At 41.9% G+C, this 22,872-nt stretch overlaps 1 protein-coding gene across 2 annotated transcripts in view; it reads right to left on the reverse strand.

Moving 5' to 3' along the window:
* Positions 1-22,872, reverse strand: part of DMXL1 (Dmx like 1) — a 199,971-nt gene that overhangs the window by 121,100 nt on the left and 55,999 nt on the right. For both annotated transcript variants that reach the window (XM_075836306.1, XM_075836297.1), the window contains exons 3-7: positions 10,269-10,343; positions 9,158-9,236; positions 8,861-8,993; positions 8,431-8,497; positions 3,296-3,474 (exon numbers count right to left, since the gene is read on the reverse strand). In XM_075836306.1, the coding sequence (XP_075692421.1) occupies positions 3,296-3,474; positions 8,431-8,497; positions 8,861-8,993; positions 9,158-9,236; positions 10,269-10,343 (533 nt within the window). The remainder of the gene's footprint in view (positions 1-3,295; positions 3,475-8,430; positions 8,498-8,860; positions 8,994-9,157; positions 9,237-10,268; positions 10,344-22,872) is intronic.

Here is a 22,872-nt window from a genome sequence, read left to right on the forward strand (position 1 = left end):
CATTTTTTTTTAAAGTCAGGATTCACAGAAAACAGCAATTTTGTATTTCATTTTTCACGGCGTTCACCGTGCGGGTTAAATAATGTTAATGTTAAATAAACATTTATAGTCGGGGTCGTTACAGACGCGCGATACCAAATATGCGTAACTTTTTTACTTTATTTTGGGTTTTTAATAGTAAAGCATTTTGTAAGGGGAAAAAGTGGGTTTTTAATTTTTTATTCACATTTTTTTTTTATTAACTTTATTAAACTTTTTTTTTACTAGTCCCACTAGGGGACTTTAATATGCGATCATCCAATCGCTATTATAATACACTGCAATAATTTAGTATTGCAGTGTATTACTGCCTGCCCGTTTAAAACGGACAGGCATCTGCTAGCAGGCGTTCACTACAGGCAGACCTGGGGGCCTTTATTAGACACAGAAACTCGGCGATCTTATCACCAGGTGTCGGTGGGAGAGGGAGCTCCCTCCCTCTCTCCAAAACCACTCAGATGCGGCACACGCTATTGAGCACGGCATCTGAAGGGTTAAACGGGTGAGATCGATACTTATATCGATCCCACACATTCGAGCAGGGACACCCCCAGCCCTCAGCTGCCTCTGGCAGCTGAGAGCAGGGAGATTTGACGCTCCCTGCTCTGCTTATTTATCCTGATGCAGCGCCGTGAAAAGGCTTATGCATCAGAATAAAGCCTGTTAGTTACAGACGTGGTTAACGGAAGAAACTGGATCAATGTTGTTATTGTTTTGATTTAGAATTGAATGTGTAGTATTTCCAGTGCTTTTGTATTTAGGTAAATATAAAGTTATTATAATGATTTTGCACTTTATTTGCTTTTTATAAACTCACTGCTATTTTTTTGAACACTACTTTACGTCAAAGTTAAAATCTAATAAACATCTATAAAAAATTAAAACACAAATGAGAAACTTAATTGTGGGAATATGGGCTAAGGCTCTGTTCACACCAATATCTGTTATTGAATTTAAACAGAAATTAAACGGATGTCTACCCTTTTGACTGGTTGTCACTGAACTACTCTGCCCACTAAGGGCCATTCAGACGAGCATATATGTAGTCCGTGTGGCGGCCGTTAAAAGAACGGCCGTCACACGGACTCATGTACTTCAATGTGGCTGTTCACACAACCGTTGTTTCATCGGAGCGTGGGAAAGGTCAGTGAAAAAAAATACGTCCTATTTTTTTTGCGCTTCACGCATTGTACCATACACTTTAGTCTATAGGGGATGCGTGATTATGTGCCCCGCACAGGTGCACCTTGGACATGAAAAACTGTCGTTTTTCCACGTCTGAGGTTGGCTACGCTCGTCTGAATGTAGCCTAAGGGTATGTTTACACGCAGCTGTTTTCAAGGGAAAACAGCTCCTGATTTTCAGACATTTTTTTAAGCCACTCGCGATTTTCGCGGTGTTTTGTTCCGCAGCGTTTTTTTACGGATGTTTTTTGAGCTTTTTCGCTAGTTAATGAAAAACTGCTCCAAAAACGTCCCAAGAAGTGACCTGCACTTCTTTTTCACGCCCGTTTTTTTACGCGTAAAAAACGCTGCGAAAAACGCACCGTCGGAACAGAACTGCTTTTGATTTTCTGGTCTATTCTACCCATAAAAAAAAAAAAAAAAGAAGAAACAAAACAAAAAAAAACATAGAAACATGATAGAACCTGTAAAAACACAAACCATGACTTTAGTGTGAACAGAGCCTTAGGCCATGTTCTACTATTGCGGAAATGGTCTTAATCCAATGCTTCTTTCATTGCAGATTTCGCTGAAAACGTCAACTTTCGTATTTAAATAGGTTAACGTTTATGGACACCTATTCAACGTAATTTTTTTCGTTAAGTTTGCTTCCTTAATGCAAAACTAAGCAACTTTCTAAATAAAAATCGACAGTAAAAAAAATCCTACGATTTTCCTATCAGCATGCCGATTATGTAAGGAATTTGCCAAGGATTTGTACCGCGAATTTCACCTACTGCAATGCAAAGCAAATTTGAGGCAAAATCTGCAGCACATTTACAACTTATTGTTTACTCATTGTAGAAAACCAATAGATCGAAATACATTAGCATTAGCATTAACATCTGGAGACAAAATGCTTTCATAAATTTCAAAACAAATGTGAGGAACTACCAAGCGTGTTAGCCGATTACAATGGTGCAATGTAATGTTAGCATATCACAGCTATCCCTTTGTGTGCAGTTTGTCTAATAGGGTTTGTACACATCTGTTTCAGGTGTATTCCGTTTTTTTGCGGTCATAAGAGCAGAACAAAAAAACGGAGAAGGGCCGGATCCATTAAATAACGAACACGAACGGCGTCTGATGGAACCCATTTACTTTAATGGGTTCCGTCGGGTTTCTGACAGAGTGTCCGTCATTTTGCAGAACACAAAAGCACTGATGGTGCGCTATTTTGTGTAGCAGAAACAGCGGTATCTGCAACAGAGGCTCCTAGCGATGCCGCCGACCCAGATGTGAACAGAGCTTGACCTATAATTAGGAGTCTGATGTAGTCATAAAGCAGCCTCCTCCCGCCCCTCTGTTTGGTAACTGACAGGCTGCTGTTTATGCACGTATACACAGCAGCTTGGCAATCACTGGTCTGAAGGGCAGGGGTAGGTCTTCCCTTATGAATAAAGAAGAGAGAGAGCAAAAGACACACGGCGCCACCTTGTGCAGGTCAATAAGTTAAGTGGGTGAAGCTAGGGGGCAGATACCATGCTCACCTAGGTAGAATGTTTGAAGCGTAAGGATAAAACCACAGTGCTGCTGCCAGATCCGGATCGGTGCCCCGAAGGGACCGCTTGGTTGACGGAGAGAGAGGGAGAAAAAAATTGGATCTTATGAGGGCGCTGCTGCGTGGCGGGATTTGTGGAAATGAAGTCCAGAGTATAATAAATAAGAATCGTTTATTTCAATGGGTGGCTACATGTTTCAACGCTGAACAAAATGGCCTGAGGAAGACGCTTGTTCGGCGTTGAAACGCGTAGCCACCCATTGAAATAAACGATTCTTATTTATTATACTCTGGACTTCATTTCCACAAATCCCGCCACGCAGCAGCGCCCTCATAAGATCCAATTTTTTTCTCCCTCTCTCTCCTTATGAATAAAGTGGACTCATAACTATAAAGTATTTTGTGCCATTCTAGCTACTAGAAGAACAGACCTGTAGCTGTAATATTCTTACATAGGGCAGCATACTCTTCAGGCACTTTAAAAAAAAATTAAAGTCAAGCAATTGCTGTATGATGTATAACATGCACTGACCGTGGCATGAATTTACTTGTCTTTCTCCAAGAAAACCCAGTTACTGCTCGAGGATGAGCAAGGTAGATAAAAGAAAAATCCACTTCTCCTTGACCTTCTTTCTCTGGGGTGGTAACTGGAGATGAAACAGCGGTGTGCCAGCTTTCAGTATTGTACCAGATCTTGACCAGGCAATCATCCTGTCAAAAAAACAAACAAACAAAAAAAAAACAGATACAGAATGTGCAGGTGAAAAAATAAAAACAAAGTCCCAAGACAATTGAACAATGTCCAACATACTGAAATACATTAATCTTTAGCAATGCCACCAAGCTCTGAGTGTCTGAAGCAAATGCTCTACAAGTGCTCTTATATGCATCAGTGATCAGCTTAACAATACATGGAGAATTTAACACACACAATCAGGTTCTGGGAATTTGGACACTAAGGTGAGAACGTTTCCTACTGCTTTAGGGCTAATGTAGAATAGTACCAACACATCCTGGAAGCAAACCAATACACGGCTTGTGAATACACCACAATCTAGAAAAATGTTAAAACCACAAAGCAGACAACTAAAAGGTTGGGTTCTTGTAGAGCTGTATGTAGAACACCAAATAGGCTTGAAATTGTTCTGCACATAGAAAACCTGCTTCCAATAGGAATTGGGGTGGGAACAAGCTGAAAGACGCATAAAGTGCTGCGTGTAAACCCAGCCTAACGTACATAATATTTAACCAGAGAAGAGCAAGCCAGAAAGTTGACATCTTCTGTTAAAGATTGGCAACCGCAGGAAGATTAATTATTTTCAGGAAAGAATTTAATTAACCGCTTCCCGACCGCCCACTGTATATTCACGTCGGCACTTGCTGGGCTCTGTGCAGTGCCGACGTGAATTTACGGTGGGTGTTAAAAGCGCGATCTGGGTGTCTCAGAGTAGCGCTGACACCCGGATCGCGCTGTTATCACCTGCCTCTGGTCCCGGAGATATGATCGGGACCTGATTAGTTCAGGTCCCGGTCATGTGATCGCAGGGAAAGTGTGTTGTAGCAACGAACTGGAAAGTTTGTTGCTATAACAAACTGGAAAGTTTGTTGCTACAACAAACTTTCCCGGGGACCGATTGCAGGTGCTACAGTCGGTTATAAGGCAGAACCGGGGGCCATATAACAGCCCCCGGGTCTGCCATGCACAGCAGCCTATGAGAACCAGCCGGATCCCGGTTCTCATAAGCTTCCTGTCAGTGTGACTCCCAGCGTCATACTGACAGTTTATAATACATTACACTACCTAGGTACAAAAAACATTGTCCGAATTTATGTTTCTTTGTCACTTTGCTTCCAAAAAAATCGAATAAAAAGTGATAAAAAAAAAATAAAAATCACATGTACCCTAAAATGGTACTAATGAAAAGTACAGATTGTCCCGCAACAAATAAGCCCTCACACAGCTCTGTTGGAGAAAAAATAAGAAAGTTCTGGCTCTCAGAATATGGCGATGCAAAATGTGCAGAGTGTTCCAAAAGCGGATAAGATCGGGCGCCATTTATCAGTGCGACATTGGCCACATATCTGCGAATTATTATTTATGTACCCCATTATTATACGCTCTTATTATGACCTGATGTACCCCGCACACCTTACACATACCCCCACATCATAAACTGAAATACCAGCAAAACCCCAAACAGAACAGTTACCAAGCAAAATCTGCGCTCCAAAAGCCAAATGGTGTTCCCTCCCTTCTGAGCCCTGCAGCGTGCCCAAACACCAGCTTACGTCCACATATATGACATTTTATATCCGGGAGAACCCGCTCAACATTGTATGAGGTATTTGTCTTCAGTGGCACAAACTGGGCACAATATATTGTGCATTAAAATGGCATATCAGTGGAAAATTTTAATTTTCACTTTGCACCATCTGCTGCACATTAACGCCTTGGCGCACCACGACTTAAAGAGGCTCTGTCACCAGATTCTGCAACCCCTATCTGCTATTGCAGCAGATAGGCGCTGCAATGTAGATTACAGTAACGTTTTTATTTTTTAAAAACGAGCATTTTTGGCCAAGTTATGACCATTTTTGTATTTATGCAAATGAGGCTTGCAAAAGTACAACTGGGCGTGTTGAAAAGTAAAAGTACAACTGGGCGTGTATTATGTGCGTACATCGGGGTGTGTTTACTACTTTTACTAGCTGGGCGTTGTGTATAGAAGTGTCATCCACTTCTCTTCACAACGCCCAGCTTCTGGCAGTGCAGCACTGTGACGTCACTCACAGGTCCTGCATCGTGTCGGCACCAGAGGCTACAGATGATTCTGCAGCAGCATCGGCGTTTGCAGGTAAGTCGATGTAGCTACTTACCTGCAAACGCTGATGCTGCTGCAGAATCAAGTGTAGCCTCTGGTGCCGACACGATGCAGGACCTGTGAGTGACGTCACAGTGCTGCACTGCCAGAAGCTGGGCGTTGTGAAGAGAAGTGGATGACACTTCTATACACAACGCCCAGCTAGTAAAAGTAGTAAACACGCCCCGATGTACGCACATAATACACGCCCAGTTGTACTTTTATTTTAAACACGCCCAGTTGTACTTTTGCAAGCCTCATTTGCATAAATACGAAAATGGTCATAACTTGGCCAAAAATGCTCGTTTTTTAAAAATAAAAACGTTACTGTAATCTACATTGCAGCGCCTATCTGCTGCATTAGCAGATAGGGGCTGCAAAATCTGGTGACAGAGCCTCTTTAATAGCATGTCGTGGTGCGAGGGGTTATTTATGGAGCGGGCTCATGCGCTGTGCACGCTCCATATTCTGCAGGTGTCCGCTGTGTATTACAGCTGACACCCGGGACTAAAGGACAGGAACAGCGATCGCGCTGTTACAGGAGCCTGTAAAATGACATTATTCTGCAATACATTAGTATTGCAGTGTATTGTACCAGCGACCTAATGATCGCTCGTTCCAGTCCCCTAAAGGGACTTTTGGGAGGTTTCCACTGTTTTGGTACCTCAGGGGCTTTGCATATGCGACATGACACCCGAAAACCATTCCAGTTAAATTTGAGCTCCAAAAGCCAAATATTGTTCCTTCCCTTCTGAGTCTTGCCGTGGGTCCAAACAGCAGTTTAATTACCACATATGGCGTATTGCTGTAATCAGGACAAATTGCTTTACAAATTTTGGGGTAATTTTTCTCCTTTATTCATTGTAAAAATTAAATCTAATTTCTATGTTTATTCAGAAAAAAGTAGATTTTCATTTTCACGGCCTAATTCCACTAAATTCAGCAAAACAACTGTGGGGTCAAAATGCTAACTATACCCCTAGAACAATTCCTTGAGGGGTGTAGTCTTCAAAATGGGGTCAGTTTTGGGGGGATTCCACTGTTTTGCTTACTCCAGGGCGTTGTAAACGCGACATGGAACTGAAAAACAATCCAGCAAAATCTGCGCTTCAAAATCCAAATGGCGCTCCTTCCCTTCTGAGCTCTGCCGTGGGTCCAAACAGCAGTTTAGTACCACATATGGGGTATTGGCGTAATCGGGAGAAGTAGCTTTACAAGTTCTGGGGTGCTTTTTAATCTTTATTCCTTACAAATATAATTTTTTTTTATATTTTTTCAGAAAAAAAGTAGTTTTTCACTTTCACAGACAAACTACAATAAATATAGCAAAATACCTGTGGGGTCAAGATGCTAACTATACCCCTAGATAAATTACTTGAGGTGTGTAGTTTCCAAAACCGTCTCACTTTTGGGGGATTTCCACTGTTTTGGCACCACAAGTCATCTTCAAACCTGACATGGTGCCTAAAACATATTCTAAAAAAAGGAGGCCCCAAAATCCACTGGGTGCTCCTTTGCTTCTGAGGCCAGTGCTTCAGGTCTTTATCACACTAGAGCCACATGTGGGATATTTCTAAAAACTGCAGAATCTGGGCAATAAATATTGAGTTGCATTTCTCGGGTAAAACCTTCTGTGTTACAGAAATAAATGTATTACAAATGAATTTCAGCAAAAAAAATTAAGTTTGTAAATTTCACCTCTACTTTGCTTTAATTCCTGTGAAGCGCCTAATGTGTTAAGAAACTTTCTGAATGCTGTTTTGAATACTTTGAGGGGTGCAGTTTTTAATATGGGGTGATTTATGGGGTCTATCTAGTACATAAGGCCCTCAAAGCCACTTCAGAACTGAACTGGTCCCTGTAAAAATAGCCTTTTGAAATTTTCTTGAAAATGTGAGAAATTGCTGCTAAAGTTCTAAACGTTGTAATGTCCTAGAAAAATAAAATAATGTTCAAAAAACGATGCAAATATAAAGTAGACATATGGAATATATAAATAGTAACTATTTTGTGTGGTATTACTATCTGTTTTACAAGCAGATACATTTAAAATGAGAAAAATCATAATTTTTGCAAATTTTCTCTAAATTTTGGTGTTTTTCACAAATAAGCAATGAATTTATTGACCAAATTTTTCCACTAACATAAAGTACAATATGTCACGAGAAAACAATCTCAGAATCGCTTGGATAGGCAAAAGCATTCCGGAGTTATTACCACATAAAGAGACACATGTCAGATTTGAGAAAATGGGGCTGGTCATGAAGGTCAAAATGAGCTCGGTCTTGAAAGGGTTAATCGGTATAACCAACTCAGATTTATGGCACATACACTAGTTCATACCGATATTAGGTGTAATTCAATGAGAAATTAAAATGCCCTTGCACAGCGTAAAATGGTATCATGCCCCGTCCATGGTGTTCCCACATGTATATTTTATGTAAACACACAATTTAACGTTTAGTGCATTTTGGAAACGTGGGTGAAACCGCTGTGTAAATGCGACCTTAACCATGAGACTTATTACACAGTTTTACATGTCTGTTTTTTTTTTTTTTACAATCAAAGACAGGAGTGGATAATAAAAAGGTATGATAATCCAAAAATATGAGAAGTATAAAGCTTTCTTGCTTTATACTTTTGATATTTTTAATCTATATGTACCTTTGCCACCGCCCTCCCCCCATTAAAAACAAAGTCACACGCAAAAACTACACGCTGCCTTACAATGACAAATATTTAACAAATCGTGCAGTAATGTATTTGCCAGAATACTATAAAGAAAAATACAAAAAAAGAGGAATACCTTTCCAGCGGTTACAAAAAATTCTCCATCTGGCGAAAACTTCATTAGATGGACCGAAAATGCCGTTCTGCAAAATACATCATTTGATTAGAGGAGAAGTAACGTCACACAGTCAAGCACAGTTGTGAACATTTACATACTTTTTTACCCTTCTGGAGAACCTCTTCGCCTGGCTCAGAATGAGGACAGATAAACCATTTCATATTTTTGGGTCAGTGCACGACTGTAATTCTGCCCTTTTGTAAAAGAATCTTTGAGCAGACTGAAAACCGTTTGTTCTCCGTATCGCAGAGGTGACGGCTCTAGCTTACCCGAGTTGCAGTATAAAACAGACTTGAAAATGTGGTTCAACTTGTACTTAAATGAATTCTAGCACTTTTGCGATTTCCAAAACCAGTAAAAATAGGGATATTGCATAAAGATATCTTACTTGCACTGCCAGATACACGTCCAGTTGGAAAAATCAGTGTCTGGTTTCTCCTGAGAATCACCATTGGATAACTTGTCTAGAGTTACGTTGGACCAGAGCCGCAGGCTACTTGAGCCAGTTAACAGACGTGTACCTACAAAAAAAAAAACAGATCAAAACGAAAGTCTGAATAGAGCCTTACTGCTGTCTATTGTGTAAAGAAACCTTAGCATTTATCATTTAAGGCATGCAAAGGAGGTTAAAAAAAGTAGACAAACTGAAAAGTATGGCATTCCAGAGTCCAAAACTGCTGCTTACCTGTTGGGTCCCAAGTTAAATTATGTGCAACAGAGTCCAAAAATATGTGGCCACTTTTCTGCCACTGAGAGTGAACTCCCTAAGAAAATAGAACATCATTAAATTTAGTTTTCTAATTTACTCAGGTTTCCCAGCATTTTCATCTCCAAAACTAATGTAAATATGACAACTCATATAGTTCCACTTCCTGTTGTCATTTTTACATTAATGGCAAAAAACAATAGAAAGCATTTCTTTTTTTTGCTTTCATTTTTTAAATTGTAAGCGGATCTGTCAGCTTAGTATGCTGCTCCATGTAATAGCAGCATTTTTTTCCACAGGTCCATACCCCAAATAGTAAAATCGGTTGAAAGAACATAGCGGACTCAATCATGTCCGGTGATGGACAGGCTTGCTGTGTATACGTGCATACAAAGCAGCCTGTCACTATAAGTTCGCTTTGTTCTATCAGCAATCCTAACAACCAAATTGGGTTCTAGGAGTATGGACCTATAGCTGTAATATGCTCCCTTTACATAGAGCAGCATATTAACCAGACAGATCCACTTTATATTTAGGCAGAATGGAACCTTCTTTTTTCAGAAACAGTGAATTTTACAGACTTTTAAAGGGAACCGGTCATCCACATGTTACTGCAATCACTGAGGGACGCACAATGTAGTGACAGACACGCGGATTTCAGCAGTCTGTCACTTTTGTGCTAATGTTAAACTTTTTCTGAGAACTTACATTTAGAGTTTGGGCAGCGCCGCCAGAGAGGAGTTCAGTGTATTAATCAGATGCTAATAGCCCCGCCCACTCTCCACTGATTGGCAGATGTCTTCCTACCACTGTGCACGGGGGGGGGACACATACGTTAATCAGCGGAGAGTTGGAAGAGCTTGCGGAATCTTCTGAAGATGCCAGACTCCTCTCTCGTGGCGCTAACCGGGCTCTAAATGTAAGTGCTAAGAAAAGAGTTCTCTTTAAGAAGTGTTTGTCCTAATAGGAAAACTCCGTTACATAAACGTTAAATACAAAATCAGTTTTGTCAACTCAGCATCCACCAAATGTTATGAAACAGTTTACTGTTATCAAAGGCTACTTGTGATTAGCAAGGGCGTACACTTACTTGTAATGGAGCATTCTTTTGTTTCAGATTTCCTGGTTCAAAAATGCAAATGACATTGTCGTATGATGCAGCAATCTACAAACAAAGAAATCAGTCATCAATAAGCTACTTACCAAAAGCTACTGTACCTTTAATTTTCATGTCAGACAAGTTAATACTATAAATCTCACAATATATTATGACTGTTTTTGAATCTTGTTTTTAGACCTAGAATTCTCTTATCTAGAAGCATTTGTATATTGTAAATTTAAAGGCTTTGTAAAACTTTTGAATGGCTTTTTTTTTTTTTTTCAATAAAAACGTAGATCAGTGTGTTTGGTGCAACTTTGTTTTTTATTAAAAATAAATGTTACTTTGAGATACAACTGCTCTGTATTCTCTATACACAGCAGCTGTATCTTTTGCAAAATCCTGCAGTCTGACACGCAGGATTCACCTGTAATCTATCAAATCTTAGTTATGAACTTCGATGTGGTGGATAACAGGCGGATCCTACGAGCCGGACACGCAGGACCTGCTTTCACTGAACCTGTTAGTCCCGCGGACCTGACGAGAACAGGATTTAGCGAATGATACAGCTGCTCAGCATAGCGAATACGGAGCAGCTGTATCTCAAAAAGTAAAAATAAATTTTAAAAAAACCAAAACTATTTATAAAAAGTTGCACCAAAACACATCGATTTTTTATTTAAAAAAAAAAAAAAAAAAAGCCATTCAAAAGGCTTGCATAGCCTTTAATGATTATAAATCCACTAAATACTGACAGATGACCAATTAGGAAACAGACAGCTCTTCTCGTATTCACAGAAACAGTTGAAAACTATGGAATATACACACACACACAACCCCATTAACATGCATTGTACTGTACGGTTGTGGATATTGTGCCAAAAAACTGCATTGACAATCCACACGTGTACAGGTGGCGGAAGGAGGGCCCAAAGATGCCAAGGTAGATTGAGGAGTTAAAAGTAAAAGGTTTAAATGTTGCTAGGGGTGGAAGACACCATAAAATTCTATTAAACAAAATTCAATTTTTTTTTTTTTACTAGAGTAGGCACAATAGGCTGTCAGCAGAGGGCAGGGGATTTAACAACAGGTGTATTGTATTGCAGAAGGCCTACATAAGGCAGTATGGCAACACGATCACACAAATAAGGCTCTTATATACATCTCCACTGACACACACGAATTACAGCATAACCGGAAAAAAGCATGTGCCTCCAATATGGACATGCCCAGAGAAGTTTTAAAAAAAGAAAAACCAAAAACATGGCTACATATAATTAACCCCTTCCCGATATTTGTCGTAAGTATACGTCATGGAAAGCCAGTGCTTCCCACAGAACGTCGAATACTTTTGCCAAACGGATGGCACCGGCTCAGAAGCTGAAGTCGGTGCCATCATCCCCGGATGTCAGCTGTGACACCCCGCTGTAATGACGGGTACCGAAGTGAATTTCAATCGCCGCCATTAACCCCTTAAACTGCATAGTTTATGAAAAAAAAATTACGTTTTATTTCTTGTAAGCTGTAAAAACTAAAAGAGCACTGTCTTTGGCTAGATTCACACGAGCACGAATGCATCTCGGACGTGAAAAACTGTAGTTTTTCACGTCCGAGGTGCATCCATGCTCGGCGCTGCGGGACGCGATGCCACGCATTCCCCATAGTTAAGAGTCTATGGAGGGATGCGTGATGCGTGGAAAGATAGGACATGTCCTATTTTCGCACGGAGCCTTCACACGGTCCGTTGAAACAACGGCTGTGTGAACGGCCACATTGAATAACATAGGTCCGTGGGACGGCCGCTGTTTCAACGGCCCCCCACGGACGTTTAACACGTTTGTGTGAATAAGGCCTTTTTCTGCCCATTTCAACCCGCAAAGATTTTTTTCTTTCAGTTTCCCAGTACATTATATTTTGCTATTACAAACTACAACTTGTCCCACAAAAAAACAAACCCTTATACAGCTAGGTCGATGGAAAAAATAAAAAATCTAGAGCTTTTGGAAGGCAAGAAAAAATAAAGTAAAAAATATATATATTTAAAAAAAATTGCGTCTCCAAGGGGTTAATGCACTGCTTGAAAGATGCAATTAAAAAAAGAAAAGTTTTATTACACAATAAAAATACAAGAGAAACAATGACACAACAGAAACAATGATACTGAAGAACATGGACAGCATGACCTAGAAGTGCCAGCTACTTTGCATCAAACAACTGAAAATGCCCATTTTGTTTGGATGCAACTTTCTAGTTTAGTCGTGGTAAGAAAAAAATATATTTAAAAAAAATAAAAAAAGTGTAACCTATTATAATCTTCATTTTAAAACAACTCATCTAAACAGAAGAATCACAATTCCTCCAACAACATGAACAGCAGATCGAGTAAAATGACATCAGTCTGCAGCAATTTGGGGTTGATAATTAAATAGGACCAGGCTGTGATTTTAACTTTACACCAGTCTATCCTCTGCTGACGGTGGCTGCCATGTTATGTGAATCCCTGGCCTTCCCTCCTGCTCCACCTACATATCACTCCTGCACATACACCGCTATAAAAGTGTTTGTCCACACGTAACGGAATTGTTGGAGAATTCTGGAGAAAGTAGTAGACATTCCGCTGCGAAAAAAACGCACCATTTCCTGCATTTTTTTTACTGTAGAAAATGGTGCGGATTTTGCTGCCTTTTTTCAATGCTGGGAGATGGTGACATCTCCTCTGAAAAACCCAGCAATTCAGTCCACTTTCCGCAGCAGGAATTGACATGCTGCGGTATGAAGAATACGCAGAATATGCAGGTGAATTTCTGCTCGGAAAGTTTATGCAACGTGTGGACGAGATTTGTTAAATCTCACCCACTTTGCTGCTACTGTACTCTGCTGCGTATTTTCCGTCCGCAATTCCAGACTGAAAATACGCAGCAATTATGTTACGTGTGGACAAGCCCCAACGGTAAAGCTGTGTATGTACTGGTGTGCCAGGATCTCTCTCCATGCAACCATTTACATTACTGGTCACGATCTGAACCCAGAAACTAGTGTCTCAGCCAGTGGATCTTCCCTTTAAGCCATCTGAGACGGACAACTAAACTGCTAAATCTAGTGTCCAGCTTCTCTTGATTCCTGCCTCTCTAGATTCCATTATCTTGATTACCTAATTTATTTCACCATTGTGGCTCCTATAGCCTGGACCTTGCAGTAACTCCTTGCCGGACTATTGAGACTCCTGCTTATAGTCTAGTTCCTCTCTGCCTCACGTTACTATCTATATTCATTTATCTGGGTACCGAACTTGAATGGTTTCCTGACCACATCTCTGCCAATATGGAGTCTGCTGTAACAAGTCCTTTGACAACCATGAGACAATAAATTGCTGAACTACAATCATTTGGAGCTACCTATTAAAAAAAATTCTCAGCTGCACGATCTAGTGCAAAATCAACACATTACTGAATTGCAAAGAAAACTTCTGTATTCGCATAGCTCTGCCGCTGAAGACGACGCATGCTACTGCCATCAGTATTCAGTGGTGATAGTCACCATTACTGAGATTTCCTTAACCAATGCCCCATATATTTTCAAAAGCAATCTGCTCCATTTACTTTTGAAAGGAAAAAGTTATTGTTTATAATCAATCTTCTGACATAGGCACCTCCTTATGTAGAACAGAATAGTAATCATCTGAATGATTTCCAGTGGCGGATCCCCATATGGGCGTTTCGGGCGGTCGCCCGGGGCCCAAGGCTTGCAGGGGGCCCATAGCTTCCCACACCGCACACAAGTGGAAAAAAAACTCTCCAGGGCTGCTGCCGGCGGGGGAATGTGCAGGGGGAGTCAATTGCGGCCAGGGAACAGGGGCACAGCACATCAGCTGTAGAGAGCAGACTGTCAGAGATTGTGATGGGCAGGTGCTGGAGTTTCCCTGACAGTCTGCTCCTCTGTGCTGCTGTGCACTGTCCCTCCTGTCTAAACCTCCAGCAGCTGCCTGATCACGGCAAAACTGAAACTAGAGGGTGAAGGACCTGTGGTGACGTCACAGTCACATGATTAAGGTCCTGGAGGCTGCCAGAGACAAGCACCGCAGAGGAAGAGACTGGTAAGTAAGTGTGTGTGTGTGTGTGTGTGTGTGTGTATGTAAGTCTATATAGTGTGTGCTGTGTATATAGTGTCTATAATGTAAGTCTATGTAGTGTGTGTGTGTCATAATGTAAGTCTATATAGTGTGTGCTGTGTATATAGTGTCTATAATGTAAGTCTATGTAGTGTGTGTGTGTCATAATGTAAGTCTATATAGTGTGTGCTGTGTATATAGTGTGTGCTGTGTATATAGTGTGTGCTGTGTTTATAGTGTGTGCTGTGTTTATAGTGTCTATAATGTAAGTCTATATAGTGTGTGAGTGTAGTGTGTGTGGTTTGAATATATAGTGTGTGGTGTTAGTGTGAATTGTATATAGGGTGTTTAATCTCACATTTTTTGTGTGCAAAATAATTTCCCACCCATAGAGCCCTCTGCAGTAAGTCAGATGCTCAGAACCCCCCCCCCCCCCTGCAGTATAATCTCCCCCATGGAGCCCTCAGTAGAGCGTTTGATTGACTGTTCAGGGTTCTATAGGGGAATAACTCCTTCCCCCCCCCCAGAGCCATAAGGGCGGATTTACACGAACGTGTAATACGTCCGTGCAACGCGCGTGCTTTTCACGCGCGTCGCACGGACCTATGCAAGTATATGGGGCAGTGCAGACTGTCAGTGATTTTTGCGCAGCGTGTGTCCGCTGTGTAAAACTGACGACATGTCCTATATTTCTGCGTTTTTTGCGCATCACGCACCCATTGACTCCGTGGGACGTGCGTGATTTGCTCAACAGCAGTATAAGGGTATGTGCACACACACTAATTACGTCCGTAATTGACGGACGTATTTCGGCCGCAAGTACCGGACCGAACACAGTGCAGGGAGCCGGGCTCCTAGCATCATACTTATGTACGATGCTAGGAGTCCCTGCCTCGCTGCAGGACAACTGTTCCGTACTGAAAACATGATTACAGTACGTGACAGTTGTAGTAAGTATGATGCTAGGAGCCCGGCTCCCTGCACTGTGTTCGGTCCGGTACTTGCGGCCGAAATACGTCCGTCAATTACGGACGTAATTAGTGTGTGTGCACATACCCTAACTATGATTGCAAACAGAAAAGCACCAGGTGCTTTTCTGTTTACAAACAGTGTCATAATGATGGCGGGTGCGCGAAAGGCACGCAGCCGCGCATCATATGGTGATGAAACACAGAGCTGTTAAGTGCCTTTTGGGCGCGCAAAACGCCGCATTTTTTGCGTGCGCAAAACGCACACGCTCGTGTAAATCCGCCCTAAGTGTCAGACACTTAGACCCTCCCATAGGGCACTCAGCCAGATGCACTGGGGAGGGGTGTCTGACTGCTTAAAGGGTAACTAACAAAACTTTTAAAAAAAAATTACATGTCATAGTGACATGTCAAATGTTCTAATTGGTGGGGGTCCGGGCACTGAGACCCCACCAATCGCTGAAACAAAGTGGCAGAAGCGCTCAGGTGAGTGCTTTGCCACTTTGTTTCTGATCGTCTTTCCTCTGATAGCCGAGCATGCGGTGTATGGGCACAACAGAAAGTCTATGAGTCCGTACACCGCGCCGAGAAAAGACAGTCAGAAATGAAGTGGAACAGCGCTCACCCGAGCACTCCTGCTGCTTTGTTTTAGTGATCGGTGGTGGTCTCAATGCTGGGACCCCCATCGATCAAAACTTCTGACATATCACTCTCACTATGACGCGCCAAATGTTTTTTAAAAGTTTAGTTACCTCTTGGGGACTGAATTTATTGGTTTGAGTTAATGTATGGGCCTAGGTCTTAATTTGCTTAGGGGTCTGGGGTATAAGACAATTTATGGTGTTTATTTCTGAATTTTTATGTTGCTATAGACGCTGAAAATGGCTACAGAATCAAGGGGAAAAGATTTCTCATCAGGAAACTCTGCAGTCATCAGGAGAAGTCGCCATAACGGTCTGTGTCAGATGGAGAAGAAAAGAGAACGACCCATCAGTGAAGACATCTCCTGTGAGTCATTGCATTTATCTGTCACCTCTCCTGACATGTCAGTTATCGGAAATCCTTGTATTCCACATAAAGTCTTTGTGTACCCAGGACTAATAGACAAATGCGTGTTACCATTCCCCTTGTCAGGAGGATGTGTCCCTACACAGTGTGATACAGTCATCAATGGTTGGAGACTGTCAGTATGTAGGGACACAGCCCTTTGACATGGGGAATCGTAGCACTCATTTGTCAATGCTCACACAAAAAGGTGGTGTTTAATATAGACACGGCGTGGCAGGGAGGTGGTGGTGGAGAAGGGGGCCCAAGCTTGTGGAACAGCCCAGGGCCCATGGTTTACTTAATCCGCCACTGATGATTTCAATGACCATCACTGCTTTCAATTTTGTTTTTCATGATCCTAATAGTTGTGCCACTGCTGATACTAAACTTAATCTGCTAAAGACATAGCAGAATTTGGCCACTTGTTAGTGGATACCACGTAGAATCTAGTGGCCAAATTTCTGCGAGGACTTTCAGAGCAAGTGAGATATTATCTTTCCAGAGTGAAAACTCCAGTGGAGTTGGAGGACTTCATTCATTTGTGCATTCACATTGATCATAGACTGAAAGATAAAATGAAAGACTCTGGCCATTTGGAAATAACCCTGTCGTCTTCTTCCGTCAATCAACAGTAAATACAAAGAAAAACACTGAATCTATAGCCTAACTTCTTTAATTTATGTTATTCGAAAACCCCTAACAGCAAGAGAGAAATGACGTACAAATTTATACGGTTTATAAATAATGCGGTACATTGCTGATGTAAAAGAACAGATTAAACTGGAGACGTCTGATTGGTTGGCCGCACGCACGCTCAGTCTTCAGCTTTGAAGAACAGTCTTTTGCCGAACTGGCAAGGGGGCGTGTCACTGCTACGGAGAGTGTAAGGGTATGTTCACATGAGGGCATTACGTCCGTAATTGACGGACGTATTTCGGCTGCAAGTACCTGACCGAACACAGTGCAGGGAGCCGGGCTCCTAGCATCATAGTTATGTACGACGCTAGGAGTCCCTGCCGGACAACTGTCCCGTACTGAAAACATGATTACAGTACAGGACAGTTGTCCGGCAGCGAGGCAGGGACTCCTAGCGTCGTACATAAGTATGATGCTAGGAGCCCGGCTCCCTGCACTGTGTTCGGTCCGGGACTTGCAGCCGAAATACGTCCGTCAATTACGGACATAATGCCCTCGTGTGAACATACCCTAAGAGTTGTAGAGCGCTTGCACGGTCCCTAGCAGAGATATGCCCCTTGCCAGTTTGACAGAAGACTGATCTTCAAAGCTGAAGAGTGAGAGAGCGTGTGTGTGCGTGCGCGCCCGCACACACGCTCTCCTCGATTTTGCTGTAATATTGTCCATATCTGATTGGACAGTGTCACAGCCATAGTAACACGCCCCCTTGACAGTACACGCCCGTTGACTGTTCAGGGGGTTATTTAAATATCGGGCGTCAAATAGAACGGCACCGATATCTAAATAACGAAGGGAGGTAGAAAAAAAGTGTAAAGTGCCCAGGGTTTGTGCAGCCCTCCCCATTACATGCTGCACATCTATGGGGAGGTGAAATGTTCTCTTTAAAGCAAAGTAGTAAGCAGTCATTCTTTTTAGCAAAAATTCATTGGTAATAAAAAAAAATCTTTAACACAGAAAATTTTACCAGAGAAATGCAACTCAATATTTATTGCCCAGATTCTTCAGTTTTTAGAAATATCCCACATGTGGCCCTAGTGTGCTACTGAACTGAAGCACAGGCCTCAGAAGCAAACTAGCACCTAGTGGATTTATGGGCCTCGTCATGTTTGAAGAGGGCTTGTGGTGCCAAAAGAGTGGAAACCCCTCCCAAAAGTGAACCCCTCAAGAAATGTATCTAGTGGTATAGTTAGTATTGTGACCCCACAGTTTTTATGTTAAACGTATTGGAATTAGTCTGTAAAAATGAAAATCTATTTTTTTTCTGAAAAACTGTATAATTTTTACAAGGAATAAATGAGAAAAAAGCATCTTCTCCCGATTACAGCAATGCCCCCCATATGTGGTAATAAACTGCTGTTTGGACCCATATGGCTGTGGTGATACCACATATGTGTACTTTTTTTTTTTATGTTTTCCGTTTTTCCTATAATAAAAGGCTTATGGGAAAAAAGGCAGCTATTGTTTTTTTTAACGTGAAACTTATGGTGTTACTTTAAATTTTTATTAAACTTTTTTTTTTGTCCCACTAGGGTACTTGAAGGCATGAAGCCCTGTTCGCTATTAGGCCCCTGTTCCCGGCGGGGCCGAATAATCTTCTGTACTAGGAGGCCATTGTTAGGCCTCCGGTTGCCATAGCAACCATAGTCACCATGGTCACCATGGTCACCATGGTCACCCCCGCGGGTGCCAATGGTTGCAATTAGCAACCTTCGGGTGCGCTCTAACCACCTTGATGCAGCAAACTTTCCATCATTGCATTTAAGGGGTTAATTCGGCCGGATTGAAGCTTAGCTCCGGTCCTGGCCGTTAGAGCAGGATGTGAGCTGTAACAAACAGCGGACACCCGCGGCCATGGCAACCATCAGGCGTGCCGACAGGCTAGATACCACTTAGATGCATCTAAGGGATTAATTGGCCGGATCAGAGGCTAGCTCCGGTCCTGGCCGATACAGCCGGGTGTCGAAAGCAGACACCTGGCAGTGATGGCGTTGGCTCTGCTTCTGAGCCAGCTCCATCACATACACGTTCTCAAGGAGCTGTGATTTGTCAATCTGCTGTGACTGACCAATTGCAGCGATAGCCGGCAGGGGAACGCTCTGATTGGTCCCCTGCCATCTTACTGTGGTCGATCAACTGTCAAACAGTTTATGGCACAGTTCTGTCCCCCTGTACTCTGACAGGGTGACAGATGCATCCTGGCTAACATCCCAGTGCCTTAAATTAATGCAATACAGGACATAACGGTGCATCAATGGTTAAAGCTTTCAAGGGAAAGAAAAGAAAAAAAGGGGAAGAAAAGAAAAAAGGGGAAGAAAAGAAAAAAGGGGAAGAAAAGGAAGAAAAGGAAGAAAAGGAAGAAAAGGAAAAAAAATCTACTCAATACTAAGAATTTCAGGATGTTTGTGATAAAAAAAAAAAGCAAAAAAAAAAAAAGCATGATGATAAACTACCTCCACATTGTTCGTATGATTGCCAAATAAGAGCTTACCCGGAGCTAAAACAGCCCTCGGTTGCGTCCCTTTCTGAACCAGAACTGAAAGCCTTGCAGGAATATTTGGATGAGACTTTTAAATACATCTCCTGCTGGAGCACCTTTGTTATTTGTGGAGTAGAAAGATTTCACCTTCTGTCCCTGCATTGACTATATGCACCTTAATAAAGTCACAGTTAAACTATATCCTCTCCCTTAAATTCCAGAATAACTAAAATATTTACAAAGCTTGATCAAGAAGGAGCATATAGCCTTGTTGAAATTCATCCTGGAGATGAATGGAAGGCTGCCTTCAGGGCACGGTATGGATACTTTGGAAAGTGTCTGGTGCATAACAAAGTCCACAAGATAAACCTAGAAGTTGTCAAAGGCCCTGTTCACACAGAGGTTTTTTGCAGGCCGTTTTCCGCGGCAATTTACGCTCGCGCCCATTGAGCAGCACGGCAAAAAATGCTGCAAAATACACTCTCTGCCTTCCATTGATGTCAATGGGAGGTCAGAGATGTAAACGCCCGAAGATAGGGCATGTCGCTTCTTTTTCCCGCGAGCATTTTTTTCCACTCGCAGGAAAAAACCACCTCCGCCTCCCATTGAAATCAATGGGAGACATTTTCGGACGTCTTTTGGCACGCAGTTTGCGCATCTAAAAAAACTGCGTGTGAACAGGGCCTTAATTTCCGCCAGTTCGCACATTTTTGGCGCACAGTGTCTGTATAGGCTACGCTCATTTCCTGCTAAATCACGCCCCGTGTCGACCATAAAAATATATGTGTCACTTTAAAGAGGCTCTGTCACCACATTATAAGTGCCCTATCTCCTACATAAGGAGATCAGCGCTATAATGTAGGTGACAGTAATGCTTTTTATTTAAAAAAACAAAAAAATCGGTTTTCACCACTTTATTAGCGATTTTAGATTTATGCTAATGAGTTGCTTAATGGACAAGTGGGCGCATTTTTACTTTAGACCAAGTGGGCGTTGTACAGGGGAGTGAGTGTATGACACTGACCAATCAGCATCATGCACTCCTCTCCATTTACTCAGCGCATAGGGATCCTGCTAGATCCTTATGTGCTGTCTTATACTAACACATTAACAATACTGAAGTGTTTAGACAGTGAATAGACATTCCACGGAATGTCTATTCACAATCTCTGCACTTCATTACTGTTTCTATGGTAGTTACAGCAGAGGAAGCGTGATCTCGTTGTAACCTGTCATTTACTGCGTAATCTCACGAGATTACGCATCCTCTGCTGTAACTACCCCAGACAGAGTAACGAAGTGCAGAGATTGTGAATAGACATCCCGTGGAATGTCTATTCACTGTCTAAACACTTCAGTATCGTTAATGTGTTAGTATAAGACAGCACATAGTGATCTAAAAGGATCCCTATGCGCTGAGTAAATGAATGGAGGAGTGCATGACGCTGATTAGACCAAGTGGGCGTTGTACAGAGGAGTGACCAAATTAAAAACACGCCCACTTGGGCATTAAGCAACTCATTAGCATAAATCTAAAATCGCTAATAAAGTGGTGAAAATAGATCGTTTCTTAAAATAAAAAGCACTGTTGTCACCTACATTACAGCGCCAATCTCCTTATATAGGAGATAGGGCGCTTACAATGTGGTGACAGAGCCTCTTTAAGCAGAAATATCACTCATGCTATGTGTAAATTAGGGTAACTAAGCACGTTAAACAGTCGAAGTCATAAGTTTACATTCACCTTAGCCACATTCATTAAAACTTAGTTTTTCACAATTCCTGACATTTACCTGAAATGTCCCTGGTTTGATTAAATAAAAATGGAATTGTTCAGTCATAATGACCATAGTTGTGTAAAGAGGAAAAATGGGGAGGCTTGCAAGCCAAAGAACACCATCCCAACCGTGAAGCACAGGGGAGGTGGCATCATGTGGTGGGGGTGCTTCGTTGGCACACTTCACAAAATAGATGGCATTATGAGGAAGGAAAACTATGTATAGATATTGAAGCAACATCTTAATACATTCGCCAGAAAGTTAAAGCTTGGGCGCAAATGTGTCTTCCAAATGGACGACCCCAAGCATACTTTTGAAGTTGTGGCAAAATTGCTTGAGGACAAAGTGAAGGTAATGGAGTGGCCATCACAAAGCCGTGACCTTAATCCCATTAAACATTTATGGTCAGAACTGGAAAAGCGTGTGCAAGCAAGGAGGCCTACAAACCTGACTCAATTACACCCCGGTTCAGTCAGGAGAAATGGGCCAAAACTCTAGCAACTTATTGTGAGAAGCTTGTGGAAGGCGACCCAAAACACTTGACCCACGGCAGACCATTTAACCCCTTAATGACCGCCGATAAGCCTTTTCACGGCGGTCATTAGTGGGCTTTATTCTGATGTAAAAGCCTCGTCACGGCGCTGCATCAGGATAAATAAACAGAGCAGGGAGCCGTTAAATCTCCCTGCTCTCAGCTACCAGAGGTAGCGGAGGGTTAGGGGATCCATGCTCAAACGAGAGATTGATATTAGTATCGCTCACCCGTTTAACCCCTCAGATGCGGCGCTCAATAGCGAGAGCCGCATCGGAGTGGTTTTGGAGAGCGCTCCCTCTCATCCCACCGGCACCCGGCGATAAAATCACTGAGTATCTGTGTCTCTGATAGCAGCCGGAGGCCTAGCAGATGCCTGTCCATTTTAAACGGACAGGCATTAATACACTGCAGTACTGGAAGATCGCATATTAAAGTCCCGTAGTCGGACAAGTTAAAAAAAAAATAATAATAATTAATAAAAAAAAAAAGTGAAAAAAAAACCCTGAAAACCCACTTTTTCCCCTTACAAAATGCTTTACTATCAAAAAACAAACAAAATAAAAGCAAAAAAGTTACACATATTTGGTATTGCCGCGTCCGTAACGACCCTGACTATAAAAAGGTATTACATTATTTAACCTGCACGGTGAACGCCGTAAAAAATAGAAAACAATGGAAAAATTGCTGTTTTCTGTGAATCCTGACTTTAAAAAATGTGATAAAAAGTGATAAGAGTCGCATCTACTCCAAAATGGTGCTATTAAAAAATACAACTTGTCCCGCAAAAAACAAGACCTTATACAGCTATGTCGACGCAAAAATAAAATAAACATTTATAGCTCTTCGAATGTGACGATGGAAAAACCTATAAAAATTACTTGGTCATTAGGGCCCAGAGTGCAAGCAGCGGGAATTTTTTGGATCGGCCCATTTCAAAAGCCATACCAATTTAATTTTTCAGTGGACAGCCGAATTAGGGCCTTTTTG

This window comes from Rhinoderma darwinii, chromosome 1 (genome assembly GCF_050947455.1).
Source record: "Rhinoderma darwinii isolate aRhiDar2 chromosome 1, aRhiDar2.hap1, whole genome shotgun sequence".
NCBI lineage: Eukaryota > Metazoa > Chordata > Amphibia > Anura > Rhinodermatidae > Rhinoderma > Rhinoderma darwinii.